Source organism: Heliangelus exortis, chromosome 1 (assembly GCF_036169615.1).
Source record: "Heliangelus exortis chromosome 1, bHelExo1.hap1, whole genome shotgun sequence".
NCBI lineage: Eukaryota > Metazoa > Chordata > Aves > Apodiformes > Trochilidae > Heliangelus > Heliangelus exortis.
The window spans coordinates 19,793,052-19,813,687 of record NC_092422.1 but is presented as its reverse complement, the minus strand read 5'-3'; the positions used below and the strand labels follow the sequence as shown (position 1 = coordinate 19,813,687).

At 42.8% G+C, this 20,636-nt stretch overlaps 1 protein-coding gene across 1 annotated transcript in view; it reads left to right on the top strand.

Annotated features, from left to right (window-relative positions):
• The first annotated feature begins 9,959 nt into the window (after nucleotides 1–9,959).
• The window catches only part of ATP8A2 (ATPase phospholipid transporting 8A2), a 320,485-nt gene continuing 309,808 nt past the window's right edge, over nucleotides 9,960–20,636 (top strand). The window contains exon 1 of the mRNA XM_071736211.1: nucleotides 9,960–10,112. Within this exon, the coding sequence (XP_071592312.1) occupies nucleotides 10,034–10,112 (79 nt within the window). The 5' untranslated portion in view covers nucleotides 9,960–10,033. The remainder of the gene's footprint in view (nucleotides 10,113–20,636) is intronic.

The window sequence follows — 20,636 nt, the reverse complement described above, 5'->3', positions numbered from 1 at the left end:
AAGGGCATCATATTAATTTGGTGCCATATTTGTACCATAACAGCCATATTTGCTTTATACTGCACCATCATGCAGAAAAGCAAAGCCAGAGAAACGTGATACTAAATTTAAAACATGTATTTGCAGTGCTGTGACCCCAGAGGTTTGTCAGCCACTCTAATCTGAATTAATCAAAATAATGCAAGAAGTTATGACTTGTGCAGTGGCATCTCCATGATAGATTGCACAACCTGTCTTGGCTTGCCTCAGCTGTCATTCTGTTCGTTGAATCACAGAATCAGTTAGATTGGAAAAGACTAAGTAAGTAAATTTAAGATCACCGAGTTCAAAGGCAACCCTAAAACTGACAAATTCACCCCTAAGCCATGTTTCTAAGCACCATATCTATGTCTTTTAAATACCTCCAGGGATGGTGACTCAACCACTTTCCTGGGCAGCCAGTGCATGACAACCCTTTCAGCAGAATTTCTTTATGTAATATCTAAACTAAGCCTCCCCTGGTACAACTTGAGGCCATTTCCTCTTGCTCTATCACTTGTGACTTGGGAGAAGAGACCACCCCCCACCTTGCTACAACCTCCTTTCAGGTAGCTGTAGGGTGTGATAAGGTCTCTCCTCAGCCTCCTTTTCTCCAGGCTGAACAACCCCAGTTCCCTCAGCTGCTCCTCCCAAGATTTGTGCTCTCAACCCTTCACCAGCTTCATTGCTCTTCTTTAAGCATGTTTCAGCACCTCAATGTCTTTCATGGTTTTAGATTTTTAGAAATACAAGGAGGGAATTAGTTAATTAGGTGTTTTGTTGCCTGATGTGCAACTGAATTATAGATGTGGCCTTTTCATCTAAAAACAATAGCTAAATAGAAAATGGAACATGAAATATAATAGTTTGTCTGGAACATACAGGATAGATTATCAGGCTGGTTTTGGTATCAAGTATCTTGCTCAGCCACAAAGGTGCTTGAGTGATGTGAACATAAATATGACAATAAGGTTTAGCTTAGATCTGGTGTAAACATGGTTGAATTTGTACAGCTAAGCAGAGGGATGGGATTAGCCCATTTTAGGAAGGCACTCAAGGAAATATTCCTTCCATTTCCTTTCTTTCCCCGGTCTTACACTGGACTTTGACTACTCTAAATGAGACCTGGGTTAGATTTACCAAATACCAGCTCAGTGCAAATTGCTCCTTGGCATTCACACTTACTCCAGAAGGTGTTTATCTCACCACTGAATTAATCTTTAGTGTAATGTAAACTGCCTGAAGTACAAAAATGAAATATGTACACAATAAACAAAACCAAACACAGCTTTGATTGTCTTCAGGTTGAAGAAATGGGATATGTGGGATCACTTTCTCCCATTATTTTAATAATATTATTTTAATATTAATATTATTATTATTAATATTAATAATAATAATATTTTAATATTATTTTTATAAAGACCTAACTTCAGGCATTTATGACACAAAGTTGGGGTTCTTGTCCTGAGTAAAGTGGGACAGATATAGTATACACCTTACTCCTACTTCCAAGAAAAGCAATTAATTTTGTATCTTGAGCCTTTCTGTCTCATCTTCGGTATTAAGCCTTCATTGAGGCCAGTTCCATTTATGTATTTTCTTTATGCAACATTAGTTGTACTGTGCTGAACATTTGCTATACCTTACACGGCCTGTAAGCTATTTTTGCAGTTCACAGAGGTTTGAGCTCCATCAATAATGTCTGAGGCCTTTACCTTCAAGCACATGTGCTCAGGAAAGCATAACATGTTGCTATTTTAATACAGAGGTCTTGCCCTTAGCTGAGTGAGTGGTGCATGAGTAGAGCACTTTGGTTGCCATCACTATTCCTTTTACTGACTCTTAAACATGTTTGGCATGCAGTTTATTGTATTTGTTCAGTGTTAACCATGTACATATAAACACTGGAATAAGAGGAACTGTGAAGATGTGCATGAGCTGCACACAAACTTCAACAGGCATACAGTGAGAAAGAAGCATCATATTCCTTGTCTAATATTGTAGATTATGACTCTATGTGGGTATTCCTGTGTGTATATATATAGGCACACAAAAATTTAATTCTACAGGGAAAATAATGTAATAATAAGGAAAAAAGCATCATAGTGCAATGATGAAGTTAGAATTATTGCATGTCTAGATTCAGGTCCCTTAGTTGTGCTTCATTATCATCCTGTAGACAAGACAGCTGGGGGCTGTCCCCAGTATCATGACAGTTGAGACCCTCTTCCTATTTAGATCACTTAAATTCTTTTTGTTTTTCTAGGAATTTTCTGTCGGGTGCGGCAATGAAATAAAAATCTGAGGTTGGGGTTACATCAGGAAAAGATTTCTAAAATTTAGCTCCTTATTTTTATTAAGGCATCTCCAACTCCACAGATGCCATTTTTGGGTTTTTTTTGTCCTTGTACCTGGATCTTAATAATTCTGTTGTCCCTGCTGGTGTCACCCACTCAGCTTGGATTATTCCCTTGTGTCTATACTGTGCTCTGGCTCCTCATATGAATCAAGCTATAGCTCCTTTCCCACCTCACTATATGAACCCGGTTGTGAGAAGCTCCTGTCACAGTTTGCGACACCAAACCCCCAGAAACCACCGTGCTGTGGTTCATTCTGACTCCGGTGGTGGCAGACGTGGGGGAGACGGAGCAATGTGAAGGAGACGGACTGCTTGAGACAGAAGCCTTCTGGGAACAGAAGCCTGGCAGGAGCCCGTCGGAGTCCGGGGCTGAACCCTCTGCACTGCCTGGAATTTGCTGAAGAGTAAACCTTCAGCTTCCAAGGTGGAGCCGGCAGAAGAGGGCGCCAGACAACCAGGAGCAAGCTCTGACCTGGCTGTGCAGCCCGGAGCATCGGATCCCCTTGCAAACGGGGAAGGTGACCCCTGAATACAGCCCTGGAGGGTGCAGGGTGCACCGCGGAGTGAAGGGGGGATGCCCTGCGCCTTCCTCCAGCCACAACTTCGTCTAAGGGGGAGGCAAAAAAAAAATATATTTGGGGATAAAAATTTTCCCTTCTTGCTCTGGTGATTCCCGCGCATTGCAGGGCAGAGCCAGCGCTGCCGAGGAAGCGGAGCGGCTGCTTTGACTTTTTACACACAACCCTTCGTTTCGCTGATGAATGCTGTTTCTGAAATCGACTTAACACTAAATAACTGCACTTTAAAGTACTCAAGCGAAGTAAGAAAAAATCTAAGTAAAATCAATTGACCGAAATTTTGCTGCCGCAGCGTTCAGGCTGCTACGTGGTTCCTTGTGCCCTGCAGCACACAGAGCCCTCCAGCCCTGTCTGTGCACACCGGGCAGACAGCGACGTCGCACGAAGTGACAAACACGGGTGGCTGCCGAGCTCTTCCCCCTGCCCGGCCCCGGGCGGCCCGAAGGGAGCGTTCCGCCTCCTTCCCCCGAAACGCACAACTTGGTAGGGACAAAACCACAGCTCCAGAGGCTGCGTCCTACTCGGCCCGCGGCCGGAGCGGGCAGCGCGGTCAGGACGCGGAGTTCCGGAGCCGATGGCAGAGCCGCAGCCCCGGCCCCGCATCCAGCCCCAGCCCCGGCTCGGATCCAGCCTCAGCCCCGGCCCCGCATCCAGCCCCAGCCCCAGCCCCGGCCCCGGATCCAGCCCCAGCCCCAGTCCCGGCCCCGGCGCTGGGCCCGCCCGCCGAGAGCTCTCCGAGGTACTGGAGCGGCGGGGCTGCCCACCGGCTCTCCGGGGCCTGTCCCGATCCGCCAGCGGTGCCGAGAAGGCGCTTCCCAAGGCAGAGGCACCGGGGCCCAAACCTTAGGGCATCGCGGTTCCCTGTCTGGGCTTTGTTTTTCCAGACAACCCAAGAGAAGTCGCCGTCTCTCCCTCTGTCTTCTCTGCCCTGGGAACTGGGGATGATGGTACTGTCTCTCCCTAAGCTGCTTGGAGACTGGTGTCTAAAAAGCAGCTTTCTAGCGGGCAGAAACAGCCCTCAGCAATGGAAGAAGCCTGAGTTCTTGCAGGACATGAATAAGACCTCTTTCCTGGCAAGCAGAAGGGCAGATAGGAACGTGCCTTTTATCCCTGTCACAACAAAAAGTTGCAAACAAGGGGTGCCATGAGTTCTGGTTCCTTGAGTACAGAAAATGCTTCTCTGTTGCATTTATTTTACAGGTTTAAAATTTATTTATGTATTATTCCATGCTACGTATGGTATGTAAATTTTTCTGGTATCTAGATATATTAAATAATGTGTAAGTAACAGATGTAACAAAGACTGAATTCCAGTCCAATGATGGTCTGGCTATAATAGCTGTTTCAAAACAAATTTTGGAACATTTACACGTTTACTGCAGGGTATGGTTTCATCTTAACAAATGTGCCTGTTCTCTTAAGCTTCTTTTCAGTCTTTCTGAACACATCTAATTGGGACCAACTTTTGCTTTTCTGTGTTTTTTTAAAGCAATGCAAAGTCAGTGTCATCAAATCAGCATGGCATTATTGTAAGCATGCCTTGGATTTCCTCTGCACCAATCTTACTGAACACAAAGCCAGAGAATATTGGAGTCCAATTAGCTAGCAACCTAGCTGTGGAAAAAGGAGGTGAGTGACAAAAATGAAAATGCACCTCATGCCTTTACATCTATTTAGAACTACAACTATTTACATCCTGGAAATGAATCTCATCTTAAACATTTCTTCATTAACCTTTTAACTTTTTCAGTATTACTCCTCTTTGCTTAAGAATACAATTTTTTTCTTCATTACTGATTAATTATTAACTTGGCTGAAAAGCAGAGGGAATGTCTAAACTATGGTCTACCATACCATATGTCTTCCAGGCAAAGCATTCATAAGGATTGTTCTACAGTTTTTCTTCAGCTGCCAGCTTGATTTCTTTTTTCTGTGGACACCATTATAATGGAATACAAATAACTTGTTCTGATTTTGCTTACTGTATTTTGATTGTATGTGTAAAAGCATACAAACTTGAAATTATTCTGATAAAGTAGTAACATTGATCATTGCTTCCTGAACTGGCTTGCAGGTATGAAGAAGCCCCAACTGTTGTTTTAAGTTCTTAGTCTTGAATATACTAGGAAAAAATACATTGTTTTTCTTTATGTCCTTTATGTTTTTGTGTCAGTACAGAAAGGTCTCAGTATTTTCCAGGCAAATAACAGGTCACTTCCTCCTACAAAATGAGTAGCAGCTTCATTTTCCAGTATATCAATGTAATTATTCTACTCACTTTAATTTTATTTACATGTATCATTATTCAAAAGTCATCTGGCAAACCCTGATGTGCCTGGCACCGATTATTTTCCATTTAATAGAAAATTTCAATTGGAAGTAAGAGGAAAGAGATATATAGCCTTGAATGAGGTTTGAATGGGATTTAAAAAATTAAGATGCTTAGATTTCCAAATATTTTGTCTTTTTTTTTTCCAGCACTGCACTGACAGTATTAATCTGCTCTTCCTCCACCCTACCATCTTCCAGCCATGCACTCATTGCATGTGCAATTCATAATTTTTTTCCACCTTCAGTTTAAACCTGTGGGATATGTTTAAGTGTAAGAGCAGTGTATTGTTGAGTAAAGCCACTTCTGCACTACAAAGTATAGGAGACTACTAGATCCTTTAGAAGCTTATGTGTGAGCCACGCATGCAATAACACATGCTCATAAAATGTCTTACTGCTGCCCAGAAGTTCTGTATTTTTGTTCACATCTCATTTCCATCTATAGAGAAACAGCATCTCTGCAAAGAAGGTCCATAAATGATTTCATAAATTTTCCTAAGTTGAGTGACGCTGAGTGCAGTTGCTGGATGTGGAAGCAGCTTCCTCTATAAATCCCAAAACAGCAAGTGCTGGCTTTCTGACCTTTTTAAATTGTCACAACGAATGGCAGGTACCTCCCTTGTATCTCAGCAGAGAAACTGCATCACTCTGCTTTTGATCCTATGCATATAAATGAGGTCAAAGCAGCAAAACACTATTATTTGTTTTAAGACTAAGACAGTCTGTTGTGCTTTTTCAAGACAGCAGAGCTAGACAAGCAGAACCTGTGTGTGATTACTCGAGGCCTGTAGCCCAGTAACACCATTGCTGCTAGGAGGCCACAGGCTTTGTACTGACTTTTGCAAGATTTCAGGACTGACACTGGTTTTGTCTGAGCTTTTCTTGACCTGTCCGTGGCTTTCTTTTTGCTTTCTTTAGTTGTAAGAGCCATCCGTTTAATGAGCAGGCGGCTGTGTCTGTTTTACTTTGTCTTAACTTTGTATGGTATGAATGTTGCTTTTATACAGATAGTGACAAGAAGCTGCACTGTCTAGCATGAGGTATTTATAACTAACATGATGATGCAGTGTAGGGGAATACAGGACAGGCTATGATGAGCTCTCCAGCAGTCAGCTAAAACTGTGCAGGCCTAGGAGCTGGGCAAAGGGATGACAAACGGGATACAGAACAAGTATGTAACATACATAAATGGCATTTCATACAGTAAAATTTGATGCAATGCGAAGCTGAAGGCAAACAAAAAAAGACAAAGGTGTAAAGGCATGTTAAAAAACTTATAAAAATAGCCATGTAGTAGTAGTTTGCTTTTCTCAGCAAAGATGTCCATCTGCAGCCCTGACACCCACTGCTTGAGGAAGGCTGGCACTGTCAACCCTACATCCCAGAAGGGCAGCAGAAGAGTAAGCACACCAAATAAAAGGATAGACAAGAGGAATGTCTCTACAAAAAAAAAAAAAACAAACAAAAAAACCACAAAAAAACCCCAAAAAACAACTGCACTACTCTTTCATCTTTTTTTGCAGGAGCATTCTTTAATGTCTTTTTTTTTTCCCTTTCTCTTTCTGTAATCATCAGCTCTCACCTAGTAGTAATTTTTGTTTGTTTGTTTTTCAGAACCAAACTCTATGCATAACATCAGTAATTGGAATAAACAATGAATTTCTGAGAAATTTAAGCTTAACAGTCTCTCCAAGGTCCCAAACAGTATCTGGCACAGTCAGAAATAGAATAAAGATATCCTGTCTCCTGGCACATTAACCACAGGACGATTCTTCCTGCCTTTGCTTTATTTATTACACTGAAATAATTTTTATGCAAACTGAGCTCTTTGAAAGTACTTTACTATAAATACTGGAAAAGTGAGCACATAGTAATTTGAAAAATACCAACTCCTGTTTTTTGTGTATCGTTCAAACAATGGAGCCATTATGACAGTCCTCAGGGAATCATACAGCCATGACTCATGGTCTGATAATACACAATTTAGTGCACATCAGCACTATGACAAAGACTGGCGTTTCGTAACAGAATGACAAAGGTGAGTCCTGCACAGCTGAACAATCTGCCTCTTTTCTTAAAACTCAGGGCTAACCTGCTCCTTGTCAGCCTGTTACTAATGAATACAAGCTTTCAGAAACTCAGCCAGCTCACATTAGACCTTGGACTGCACACTTAGATTTCCTGTGGGTCCTACTCTTAAGCCTGCTGAGCACGACTCAGTGTTTTCCTCAGTTACTGAGATTATCCTGCACACTCACTTTCCTTACAAAACACTTCTTGAGTCCACTTTCACCTCTCAGATTCCTGTTACACTGAGGTGCTCTTGCATCAGCTTGTGACTGGAGACAGGTGCTGCAGGCAGGTCCTCTGATGCTCACAGTCTATGAAGGGGTAAAGATGATTTTTCTTTCTTCCATGCCATTAAGCAGCACTGAAATGCCTGGTTGCTAATGCTCAGGGATCTGCTTTCCAGAGGGATACATCTCAGGCTTGTTGAGCTAAGTGTGGGCTGGGTAATTAAATCTCTCTGAGGATCTGGAGTAGCTCTGCACAGGTGTGAGCCAGATGATGGCATGTTAGCTGGAGCAATCTTTGAGAACATTGAGGGCATGGAAGTGAAAGCAAGGGCAGCACATGAGAAGGAGCCACTGCATTTAGCTACTGAGCTACTTGGGCCTGCAGGCTGAGGCTTGAAGTCAACAATACTTTCATTGTCTCATAAACACAGTTCACCTGAGGAGTAATTTCTGAAGAAAAAGTAAACGAGACCAGGAACTGCCAGTCTTTCTTGGTCCTCTTTTGGAGCATTTTTCTTGACTTTGATCTGACAGCTTGAATCCAAAGCAAACTTCACCCTAATTTGTCACCTAGCTTATAACATGTATGGATTGATTTTCTCTTCTCCAGGCAATTCCTAATTGGTGCAAATACACTGATCACAACAGAAAATATTTTGTGGAGAGGTGAAAGAGTAAGATGATGGGAAAAAATCACATTAATTAAAATAGTCTATGTCATGGGTTTAAAATGGGAAAAGCATGCAGAGACACCAGTATTTGGCATTGCCCTTAACAGATTATTTCATTCACATAAGCTCTTGGGCCAGCCTTCTCCCAGAGTGATAAAATCCACAAGAGTAAAAGCTTCCCACAGGCCAAGAAATATCTGTCTGAAGCAGTCTTGTCCCAAAGTAAATGTCTCCAGGTGGAGAATTATGCACTCAATGAAGTCAGTGTGAAAGGTCACAGTTCTGTACTACTTCTCATTTAGGAAGCATAAAGTGATTTGCCCCTACATCATTATTTGCAATTTTCTGTAAAGTTGTAGCTGGAAAAGTGTCACTTTCCATATTACAAGTGAAAATGCTAAAGTACAGTGAGATTCAGTAGTCTGGCATGATTTACAGTCTTTGAAATAACACCTGAATTCCCTGTCTTGTATGCCAGACAACTCTGTATTGTAGAGTGCTTTAGATACAACTCTAAGGCCATTTTCCACAAACTTTTAGGGTACTGGTGACCATTACTTATGAACAGGTCTTCCCAAAATTCAATACACCCTCATGGGAACTTCTGCCTCATTTAAACCGTCCTCGAAGCTCACCTGTTAGAGAAGGCAACGCCCTAAGATGTGGTAACCACTGGTAGCTTTGCCTCATTGAGACCAGCATCTTTCTAATTAATTTTTGCCCTTCAATTTCATTCCTTCTTTCCTGTCCTTGGTAGGTAAACTATCACAGTTGCTGAAGTTTTGCACAGAGGTGACTTGCTCGAAGACTTGGGTGGCATATTGATTAATCTTTCTTCTTTCTTTTTTTGTCCCTTACTTACCAGATTTACCAGATATTTTGAGAAGGAACGGTATCTTTTGTGAAGAGGCTGGCAGCATGCCACAGTGATGAAAGATGCCCTTGTAACTGGAACAAAGAAGCCCGGGAAGGGATCCTGATCCCAGCAGAGGGCTTTGTTGGGATGCTTTTTGTGTCTAAAATGTCAGTAAAATAAAAGCTTCAGATGTAAACCTCAGAAAAGAACCCCAAGCCCAGACTTTATGGTAACTGATGTGATGATTAACACGGGGTACGTGGTGTTGTGAGAAGCTGTTACCAGAGGAGAAGCGCTTTGCTGAGATGGCTGCAAGGATGTCAGGCCGTGGGGAACCAGATCGAGTCTGCTTAGAACCTCCAAATAGGAACAACAAACGCCGGCCCGGCCCGGTCATCCTGCCCCCAGGGAGCTGTTGTGTGCGTGAGGAGGCGGTGAGGCCTCAACTCTTCACGCTTCATTGTCCCCGGTGGTGTTGGCGAAGAGGCCGGGGAGTCCCCCGGAGCCTCACCGACCCCTCAGGCCAGAGTCCCGCGGGGCGTGGGGTCGGCAGAGCCTGCAGCGGGGAGCCGCGGTCCCGCGGTGGGGCGGCCCTCCCCCGTGCCGGGCGGGGAACGAGAGGCAGCCCCCGCTCCCGAGGGCTCCCTGTGGTCCCGGCCGTGAGGAAAGGGTTGGAGGTGGACGCGGCTCCCGCCGCGGCGCTGAGCCTTCTCCTTAGCAGGGCACCTTCCCGGCGCCCCGGCAAGGAGCTCAGCCCGGTAAGGGCTTAGCGCCTCGCCCGCCCCCGCAGCCAGGCCGCGGCCGTGCCAGCGGCCGCCGCAGCGCAGCGTCTGCGTGAGGGGGGGCCCATGGCCAGCCCGCCGCCGCTGCCGCCGCCGCCCTAACCGGCCGCGGGCTGTGCCTGCCGCCCCGGCCGCAGCATGCCGAACAGGGCCGGCCTGGACGCGGCGGTGAGGATGTCCCTGCAGCGGAAATCCTCCAAGATCCACTCTTCGGCTGGTGAGGAAAGGGCGAGGCGAGGCGGGAGGGAGGGAACGGCGAGCGGCGTGGGGAGGAGGCGCCGCGGCGGAGGAAGGAACGCGAGGGGATGGGAGACGGCGCCTCCATGGCCCCGCCGCCCGGCCGCGCCTCCCGCGCTCCCTCCTCTCTCCACCGCCCTTGCTGGGGTGTTTGGCGGCGGCGGGGACCCCGCAGTGCCGCCCTCGGGGTCTCTGCGCGGGAGGCGGACACCGCGGGCCCCAGGATTCGCCGGGCCGCGGAGAACGGGGCAGGGCTGCACCTCCGGCCCCCGCCCCTCATGGGCACCGTGCCCCCCATCTCCGCATCCCGACCCCAGCTCTGCATCCCTCGGGGCCACGCCCCAGCAGCCCCAATCGCTGCTCTCCCACAGGCCCCTTGCATGCCCTTGGGCACTCACCCCGCGGTGCTCCCTGCCCCGCCCGCAGCCGCACCCCGCAGGGGAGCACTCAGCAGGGCCCTGTACACCCCGGGCATTGCGAGGCCTTTCAGGGCAGGTGGTGACCATCTCCATCAGGCAGCCTTGGGATCTGCCTTCTCATGATGGCACTGCGGAGGAACCAAGGCGATGTTGCTCTTCTTTCTCTTGTTTTTGATTGTTTCTGGCACGAAAATTCCTTGGTACCCCTCTGGTTCCAGTGTAATACTTCGGGCAGCGGTGGGGGAGGCGGGAGTGGCCCACACCCCTCCGGGCGGGGTAGGAGCATCGCCTGGGCAAGCACCAGGCTCTACTGCGAGCTTGCAGAGAAGTAAATGAAAAGGTTTCTCAAGAGATTATTTTAGGAAAATGCTTTCCAACTTGTTAATAAGAAAACACATAAAATTTAATACTTTGAAGGTGTAATTCGGGTCCCAGAGGACTTCTACTGACTTTACCAAGGTGCATTCAGAATTCATTTGGAGTATCTGTTTAACTGAGAGCTGAAGCTTCAGTGACATTGTCTGTGACTTAGGGGCAGGCCCACTGAAAGGCTGGGACACTTGTTCCTGTGCAAAATTTTTAGATGCCTAATGCAAGCCCTGTGGTGAGTAAGAGTACAGTATGATGCTCCTTCAGCACTTTTTATTTAAATAATGTGCTTTTGAAGCACATTTTCTGATCGGCTATACTTTGGATTAAATCTCAGAGCACCTTGGAGAGCATTTGCTGGATTGCCTTTGGATGATGCTGAACTGGAAGATGTCTTCCAGCCACTCGAGGCTGTGGAACCAGGCTAGAGACAGCTTTCAGGAAAAGCCACCTTCCCCTTGTCTCCTCTATATAACCTGGTCACTACTAATACTCCCGTTTGGCCTCACTGCTTGCTAATAAGGACAGAACCACAGCGACTTCTGCATAGCTGCTGAAGTAATCAAGGTCATGAGCAGAGAGATGGGTAGTGCTAGCTCATAGGAAATTGTAGGGCTTCTGACTACGATTTAGCACCAGCTTTGCTTCTCTTCAGTGTAAGCCATTCAGATGAAACAGGTGCAGTTAAGCAGATTCCATTCTCTAGTGTCTGGGTTTATGTCCACTTCTGCAGTCTGATCTGAAATCCTTCCCTGTGGTAGGGAGGCTCTTTTCCCAGAGTTGCTGTTCTGTAGATTCATTTGCAACCTGATGTTTGGAATCCAAACCTAGGTGCCCTTACCCATAATCAGCCTTTCACATGCTGAATGCTTGGCTCTTGAACATGGGATGCATAAAAAGTTTAAAGCTTCAGTTTTTGTAAATCATGCTTGTGGATGTGTGTGGTTAAATTGTGGTTAAAGATGGGGGTTGCTAGTTAGCGTTTAGATCACTGCTTCTCAGTTATTGAACAATATATTTCTCATTTATAATATTTTCCTGAAGTATACCAGAGTGATACCTAGTATAGGTATATATGATGCCTACAAAATTACATAATAGAGCTATGTGAACTTATTACATAGACAGTAAAAGGTATGATTGTAGTTGGCTTTGAACAGCCAGAGCCAATCTCTTTGCCACCCAGAGAGAAGGTCCTGCCTTCCCTCCCCTTCCTGCTTTTTTCCCACTGCCCTGCCTGCCTCAACGTAGCCATGAGATGGTTCTATGGCCACTTGGGATCAGTGCTGATGTGGCTCACTACCAGCCTGGGTGATCTCACATGGCAGCAGGGAACTGACACAGAAAGGCAGGAGTACTCCGTTTGTCACACAGGATGTGGCTTAGTGTGACTCTGTGAACCAGACAGGTTCTTAGCAGGGGCTCTGGGCCGTGTGAACCCAGTTGTAAAAACACCTTTGGAGAGGCACTGACTACTGAAAAGCAATTCAGATCTGGTTGTGTGGTGCCATTGGGAACTCTGCAGACCCTTCCTAAAAATGATGTGGAGGAGGGGATTTTTGTCACCCTTTTGTCATCCCTAGTTAGGGTCAGGTCACCTGATACTCATCTGCTGTGGTTTTCTTGGAACCTATGTAGCAGAATATATATTCTACCTTTTTTCCTTTTTATAAGAGAAGATGTTTCCTACTTTAAATATTTGTAGATTATTTGGTAGTCCTGTTTACTTCTGAGGGAATTTTGGTAATCTTAAAAGTATCAGCTTCTAGTTTGGGTCACAGAGATTTCATACTATGTAAATATTTCAGTAGCTTATAGATGTTCTTCAGTCAAGAAGAAAAGTACTTCTGTGATGGTCTAATTATGTCTTTTCACATCAGATCAAGTTGTGATTTTCTACTCTATTGCATTTGGTAGTATACCTTTCACATGTGCTAGTACAGTATGAAATTTAATTGGTATATGAACAGCAGATGATGTGAAAAGAAGAATGTAGAGATGACGAGTCATCTTCTGACACTCAAATGATCAGTCCCCTTCCTTTTATGCATTTCTTATGCATAAATCATTAATTGATTTACTTTTTGTCTTTGTACAACTAAATCTTTTTATTGCTGTAATGGACCAGCTGAGCTAAATTGATTAGATTTCAATTATTCTCAAAGAAGTCTCCAGCTCTTTACTGTTGCAACCACAGACATCAAAGACTAACCTGTTCTTCTCCTTCCTGTCTCCTTAAAATCACTAAAAATAAGCAACTATCAATAACATATTGGATGATAACACAATAGCATTTTTATTTTTAGAGCAAAATTTTTTGAATTCCAATTTTGGATTAAAGGTACAAATGATCTTGATGTCATTTACTGTGGTCTTTTTCAGCTGCTCAGTGGTGCACATCAGCAAGAAGAAACATTATTTTTGTACAGGTAGTGACAGAATCTTCTCCCAGAACATGAGGAGCTGAAATATAAACATGATTTTTTGGTATAAACCATACTACTTTTATATCTTTTCCATCTACATTTCCCCTGAAATAATTGCTTATATTTTATGCTGTGTATTTGGTCTTAAGAAAAACTATCTCATAGAGTCCTACTGTCTTCTGATTGTAAAGAACCCATCTTTTTCTGTTGTCAGAGGAATGTCTATGTAAGAATCTCTTTGGGTTTGATCCTATTTTACCCTGTGATAGCACATTACTGTGTTGCAGCTGTTGGGAAGTGTCATATGGAGCAGTTATACCTGCATGCAGGCACTTATATTTTGCTTAAAGCTTTCATCTGCAGATATTTGCAGGTTAAACATAATTCCTATAGATAAATGTAAAATGCACAGTAGATATTGGTGAAATACTTATTCAGCTCTGCACTGTGGCTGCTTCAAAGATGTCTCCTGGTGTTGTGAAGGTCGGGTTCAGACAGTGTAAGAAATACAGTAAAGGCTAAAGCTTTGACTGTGAAGCTCACTCAAGTCACCTGTACTCACAAGACATATATATATAATATTTTGCAGGCAGATCAGCAGCTGTCCTGAATGCATTTTTAAGAAAAGAAGCCATATGAAAGGCATCATCACAGTGTTGGGCTACCAGTGTCCTAAAGCATTAACACTTAAAGGTTTAGCTAAGAGCAAAAACCCTGTTGTGCTGTCAGAAATGTGCCTGGCTGGTGTAGTAACAGCAAGGCACTAAGCAGAGGGCTGTACTTCCTCAGCAAATCCATTTAATGATCATTAACATTACCAAGAGTTACAGAAACATCTGCCTAGACAGTTGCAACCACAGTGTTGGCACATAGAAATTCTACCCTACTCTGATTGTGTGGTGGTAATTATGTGTAAGTGTTATGGAGCTACTGTTTGTTTTCATCCATGTTTAACTGGCACATAATGAAGCCTAATGTACAGCTTATTCAGTCACATCAAAGGCCCAATCCTATTTCCATAAACATCAATGACAATTATACCTTTTCAGCAAGACCTCATCACAATAAACCCCATGTTTTACGTTACTCTGTTTTTATAGTAGCACGAAGCAGAGTTTTGTCAAGCAGTGTGAGATCTTGCTCAGCTGTAAAGTGAGGTGGTGACAGTGACAGGGCTAACTGGAGACCAACCTGAACTTCTGCTGCCTTGGGTAACTCTCTTAAGGCTTGTCTGGCTGTGAGAGGTATTTTGCATTAGGTTAGGAGGGAATTTAAAATACATCACCACATAACACTGAACTGGAAAAAGATGTGTACACAGTTACTGTTGGATAATTTTATACATAAAAACAAAGTCCTAAGTAGTGTGGCAGAAGAAACACTTTTTGCTTTACTGTGGCAGGTAAGTTAAGATCATGAATAAATCCATTAAAGATCACATCACCCAGATAACAGGTACAAAGTTATTTAGGAGTTAGTTGAAGCAATTTAACTGACCTTAAGTTTTTAAAAGTAAGTCAGATTAAATTTATGTAATAAAAATTAAAATTTCCACCCCACTGTACAGCCAGTATACAAAATCTCTTACAGGTTTTGACTGTATTCATAACTCCACTGAAAACAGACACATGAACTGTCTACTTAGAGGAACTATTCTATTCCTTCTCTGCTCCACTCTCTCCACAGGACTTTAGTTTCAGATTTTAGTTCCCCAGCAGTATCTGCTTTTAGCACACTTCCCTGTTCAGGGTCAGTCAGTCCTTCTCATTTTCTGGGTAGATCTAGAAGTATTGCCCTGCTAGAGTGATTTGGCAGTAGTGCTGTTTGTCTGTAATTCCATGCAGGATTAAAACATCTGACAGTAAAATGGTTGCAAGTAAACCTCCTTGTCTTCTCAGAGGTCCTTGAATATCTCCAAGACAGTGAAACTGCTTACTTGCTTACTGGGTAAGAAAGAATAGTTGTTCAGTGTTGCATTTTCATTGCCATAAGGTTGGAGTGTGGTCTTGATCTCTGCCAACTCTCTACGGAGTTTTTATATGGAAATCTCTGTCTTCAGAAATAATGCTGATTTCACGTCTGGGTTTTTGTTTTGCTTTGGGTTTTTTTGTCTGTTTTTTATTGGTTTGGTTGTTTTTAATATTTAACTCTTCTTTCCTCCCCAAGAAGTTCCAAGCTGACAGGTCCTATTGAGTATATATTGTGCCCTGGATCATCATCTGAAACTGATCACTCTCCAACTGGTTACCAATTCTCAGTGTGTTTTTATATTAGTGAAAGCTTGCTGAGGGCCCTATAAACAACCGTGTCCTTAATTTCTGCTCTTTTGGAAGGCTGTCAAGTGGTACTCCATAGTCTAGCTACATCATGCTACTTTTATCTGGTTCACTTCCCTTTGACCATTCTTCTCTGAGCAGTCAATTATACCCTCTAAATAATCTTTGAATCTGAGAGGACTGATATGCTACTTGTGATGTAATATTCTAAGTGTCTATGTTAGCTTTATTACTGTAATAGTTGGCTGTTTCATATTTGTTTTCCTGCAACATGTTGTATTATGGCACATTCTTGTTAGTTTGTGGTAGTACAAATATCAAAATATCCATTAGAGAAAGGATCTGTAGAGCCTGAGTGCTGAGGTTCTTTTAAGGGACAGTTAATCACAAAATCTCTTCTATGTATAGCTGGGAGAGCAGAACAATATATTATTAGGCTTTGTAAGGGCAGCTGAGCATCTCTACAGTGATGGCTTTCTGCTTCTGGGTCAGCCCTTAATTATGTTTGGCTTGGTGTTTTCATCAACATAAATGTTTTCCTTTCAGTCTTCCATCTTTTCAGGTTAAGCCTTTTGGAGCAGTTGCAGGGATACAAGAGATGACATCTGAGAGCTGTAGATAACCTGTGCACACAGTGAATAACTTCTGAAAGATTGTTGACAGAAAACTGAAAAATTGTATAAAAACTTTTTGTGGTTTATTTGTTTGTTTGTTTGTTTTTAAATAATGCAAAATTAAAAAGTGTCAGTACTGAAAACATCTTATTCATTTACTCCAAGTATGTGTTTGGAAAGCTTCTGGTGCCACCTTTTCATAAGGAATTCAGTCTGCTAGACTGGGCAGGTTCCTTTCAGCATAAGGAATGGAGAACTCCCTGCCTGTTCGGAAGCTCCTGGCTCTCAGACCACTGGTTAAGACCCATGTCCTACAATGTCAGTAATTCCTGATTCTGGACATTTTTAATTTGAATGCTGGAAGCTAGAATGGAGCAAGTCCATCTGAAACAGAAGATGCTAGGTTTTGTATTTTAAGCCAAGGCATGATAAGGCAAAGCTGACGTGATACAGATTTTAATGAATGACCCCCATCAGATCACCTGTTTGCACTCAGAAAAGTGACATAATCCATGAATATGAAGTGTTGGTAAATTGGTCTCAGTTACCTTCATGTTGTGATGAAGAATCACAGGACAATACTGTACCTTTTTTCAGTACATTTCTACTGTTTTCCATTCTCACATAGGATTTTTTTGGTTATTTTTAGTTCCAATTAACAGCTTGGAAATTGTTGCACTGGAGCATCAGTACAAAGTGCAAATGAATGAGAACTTTTCTTCCACTGGACTGAAAAGGAAGATTTGCAATTCATAATAGATACAAGATCAACTTTGAGCCAAGGATTTGCTCTAAACCTACCTTCTTTGGAGTCTTATAAATTGGTATTAACACAACTGAAACTGGTGTGTTCTTCAGGGGAGAGAAGGCAGCCTTACTTCTTGTTTAAAACTGTCTGGAAGGTCTTGATTTTTACTACCTAATCTCTCAAATGCAGACAACCAAACTCATTTATTTGATTTCACTGAATAGCTAGGTAGTCTTAAAGAGTGAAAGCAAAAGTGTTTATCTACTTACAATAACACCACCCTGACTCATTTCCTGCTTTGAATAGCAGGAGGGCTCAAGTGTTATCACCTGCTGACCCAGCACTCTTTGGGTTATTCATAAGAAGCACCATGAAGGTAATCTAACATCCTTTGCCTGGGAGATCTAGGGATGTTCAACTTAGTGCTTATAGAAGGACACATGAAACAAGTACTCTGGGGTTTTCTGTGCCTTTAAATACTTTAATCAAACATTATCATTACAGATGTAATTTATGTAGACATGGGAGACAAAAGATGCTGAAAGAATTTGTGCAAAGTCAACAGCAGCCATTGTATCTCTAAAGCAGACAGAAAGGTTACTCTGCATTTCTCATATCAGTTACAGAGACAGAAATCAGGGCTTGACCTAGAAGCTTTAGACTAAAAGCCACCTATCATTTACTCAACCTTTCTGCATCACTGTGAAGTGCACAGCATAGTTGCTGCTTCAGTGGACCTGTGGCTACTGAACTGAAATACATTGACCTAAATCCTGGTGCCTTGCTTTGAAGAGGAGCAGAAAGACAGGGGCATTAAGGTACGCAGGTGCTCCCCAGACTGGGGAGAAGACCATTCCTGCTTTATGGATTAGCAATGAAATCTTGTTCATAGAGCTCACTGAGACAAGTGTGCACCTCGAAGCCATCCTTGTGCCATTTGTCTGCCTGGCTGTAAAGGAGAAAAAAAAGCTTGTTTGAGTTCATTGGACAGGAGGAGAGTGTGCTATCCTTCTCCTTCCTTGCTCTCAATCAAACTCATCCTAATCTCATGATGCCTGAAGAGCAGGGATTATTCATTCTTCACTACTGAACTAAAATCTTAATCCTTGCTGAAGTTTTCCCACAATCTCCAGTAAGTAAAAAGGTTCTAACCCTCTTATTGTGATGAAAGTAATTTTATTTACAAATCTGAAATTTGCTTATCCGTTCTTTCAAAAGAATGTAAACCCTCCAAATCCTCAGTAGGATAGCAAAAGGGGATGATCTGTCTTCAGTAAGAGAAATGAGTGGCTAGAAAGATCTGAAAGATTCCAGGAGAAAGAGTTGATTGCTTACAGAAAAATCAGTTTTTATAGAAAAAAGCAATAAGTTTGGGGGCTTGCTTCCCAAATTAAGACACTTCAGGAAAGTACAATTACTGGTAAATTTATTAATATGCAAATATGCAAATTAACCCATTATTTTTGAGTTATTTTGAATATGTTCTATCTTGAGAAACTGGAGTTGGGTATCATTTCAGGTCTTTATATATAGCATTGAGCCCCTGTAATAAGAATAATTAAAAATATATTTTCTGGAGGGTGTGAGGGCAGCATAGTCTTGTAACGTGCCATATAGATCCATATTACTAAAGAGGCCACTATAGTTTATGTTTTTATTGTGATGAAGCTATTCAGGACAGAATTACATTACAGAATATGTAATTTCATTTGGCCAACACTTCTGTGTTTACTGTGAGCTTCACAATATTATGGTATTACACTTACCAGCTACCAAATGCAAGCTTCTGCCAGCCTACTTATTATCCAGTTACATTTCTGTGTGGATATAGTCAAGAGAGAGAAAAGTGGTTTCAGCTACAGAACAGTGCTGGTGCAAGAACACACTTTCAGAGACATTTACTCAAAAAGCAACAAGCATCTTTCTAAGTATATTCAGAATATTTGTAAATATACAAAAATAAATTTTGTATTCTGAACTAATGTTCAAAATGGCTTTGCAGAAGAAGTGATGTGAAAGAAACCTAGCTTGAGCTCACAACTGAATTTAATTGGTATATATGAAGGATTACGGAGTAATCATCTGAAATTGGAGGATCTGAACTTTGAATGCAGTTTATCAAGAGCTTCCTACTGTGAATTGCAATGGATGCTGTCAACCTCACACTGCCCAGTAACAGAGATGATGCTTTCCCCAAATGCATGCCAGGGACCCCTTGTCTCATGGGTCTCTGTGAGTTGGGACTACATATGTAGCTTCATCCATATGCAGCATCTCCTGAATACCATTCCCTCTCTTCTGGCAGAGTATCTCAAAGGAGATCTCTAAAATCCCAGATCCTGCAGTAGATCCAAGAGGGCCTCTAGTTGCAGAATCTCCACCAAAATCAGCTGATGAGGAAGTCTTATTTTGTCTCAGTAGGTGCACCTGCATTTTGATTGCTTTCCAGTTCCATCACTGACTCCATGCAATCTTCCTTAAGTGTGCTTCCCCACAGTGGTTGTTGTAGAAGTTCCAGTTGGGTGCAAAGGCTGGCACGTGGCAGCAGAGGAGAGATCAGGACCTGTGCCAGGCCTGAATGCAGGAGACACCTCAATGATCCCAAACTTTCACCATCAAGAAAGACTGCTTGTCCAGGGCTTCAAAGAAGAAGATTCTGAGGTCCTCATCACTTGGTGGTTTTGTTGAAGTTTTGGCCTGCCTGCTCTTTACCTAAACCATTTTCTTTGAGGGCTTTTTGCCAAAACCCCAGAGAGTGAAAAATGAGAGTAAAACAGCTGCGATAATAGCTCTGATGTGATTTTGTTGAGACAATGCAATTTTGTGTTAGTGCTAAACAGTATGGGATTCAAATAATTTACAGCTCCTTTTGGTACTTTGTTGTTCATTCCCAGTTCCCAGGCTCTGTGTCCTGGCCATTCCTGCTATGATAGCTGTTGTTTAAAAACACATTAAGCTTTTAACAGGTTATCACTACCATCTCCTCTGTAGAGAGATCAGTGACAACCAGAGCCAAGGGTTAATCTTACAGCCTCTTCCTACCACAACCTTTTTTTTTTTTTTAATAATAATAGAAAAAAAAGTATCTTGAAAGACCCCTAGCACTTTTACACACAGACATCTTGATGAATTTCTGCCTCGTTCTGTTACAGTCTACAAATCAAACCAGGACATCAGTTTTGCCTACAGATGAGATGATACAGGATTTATATTTTTCTGGCCCAGTTCATGTCTAGACGAGGCAGATGGTGCTGCTGGAGTGTACACCATCACTGATTTGGGACTCAGCAGCTGTGAAAAAACATATTTTTTATGTTCATCAGAATTACTACATGAACTGGCATTCAGTAAGAAAATATTAGTATTCTAAGCAGAAGCTACAAAATTAACTGAGGTGGAGAAGGACAGCAGTGATGTGGTGTCATCTCGGGGAGTTAAAGCTGTTTCACTTCAGCTCCAAGTTATTTTGTCATTGATGTCTCCTGAGCAATAATTTTAGTTATCCACCTCCTAAGGTAAACATGAAGATGACAGGCAGTATTTGTATGGTGCATGGGAAAAGAAAATGGTACACAAAAAGGTTTCTTTAGCCATGTAAGTTTGCTGTCATCAGGGTTACATATTTTTCTTAGTTGCCATCTGGCTTTGGTGG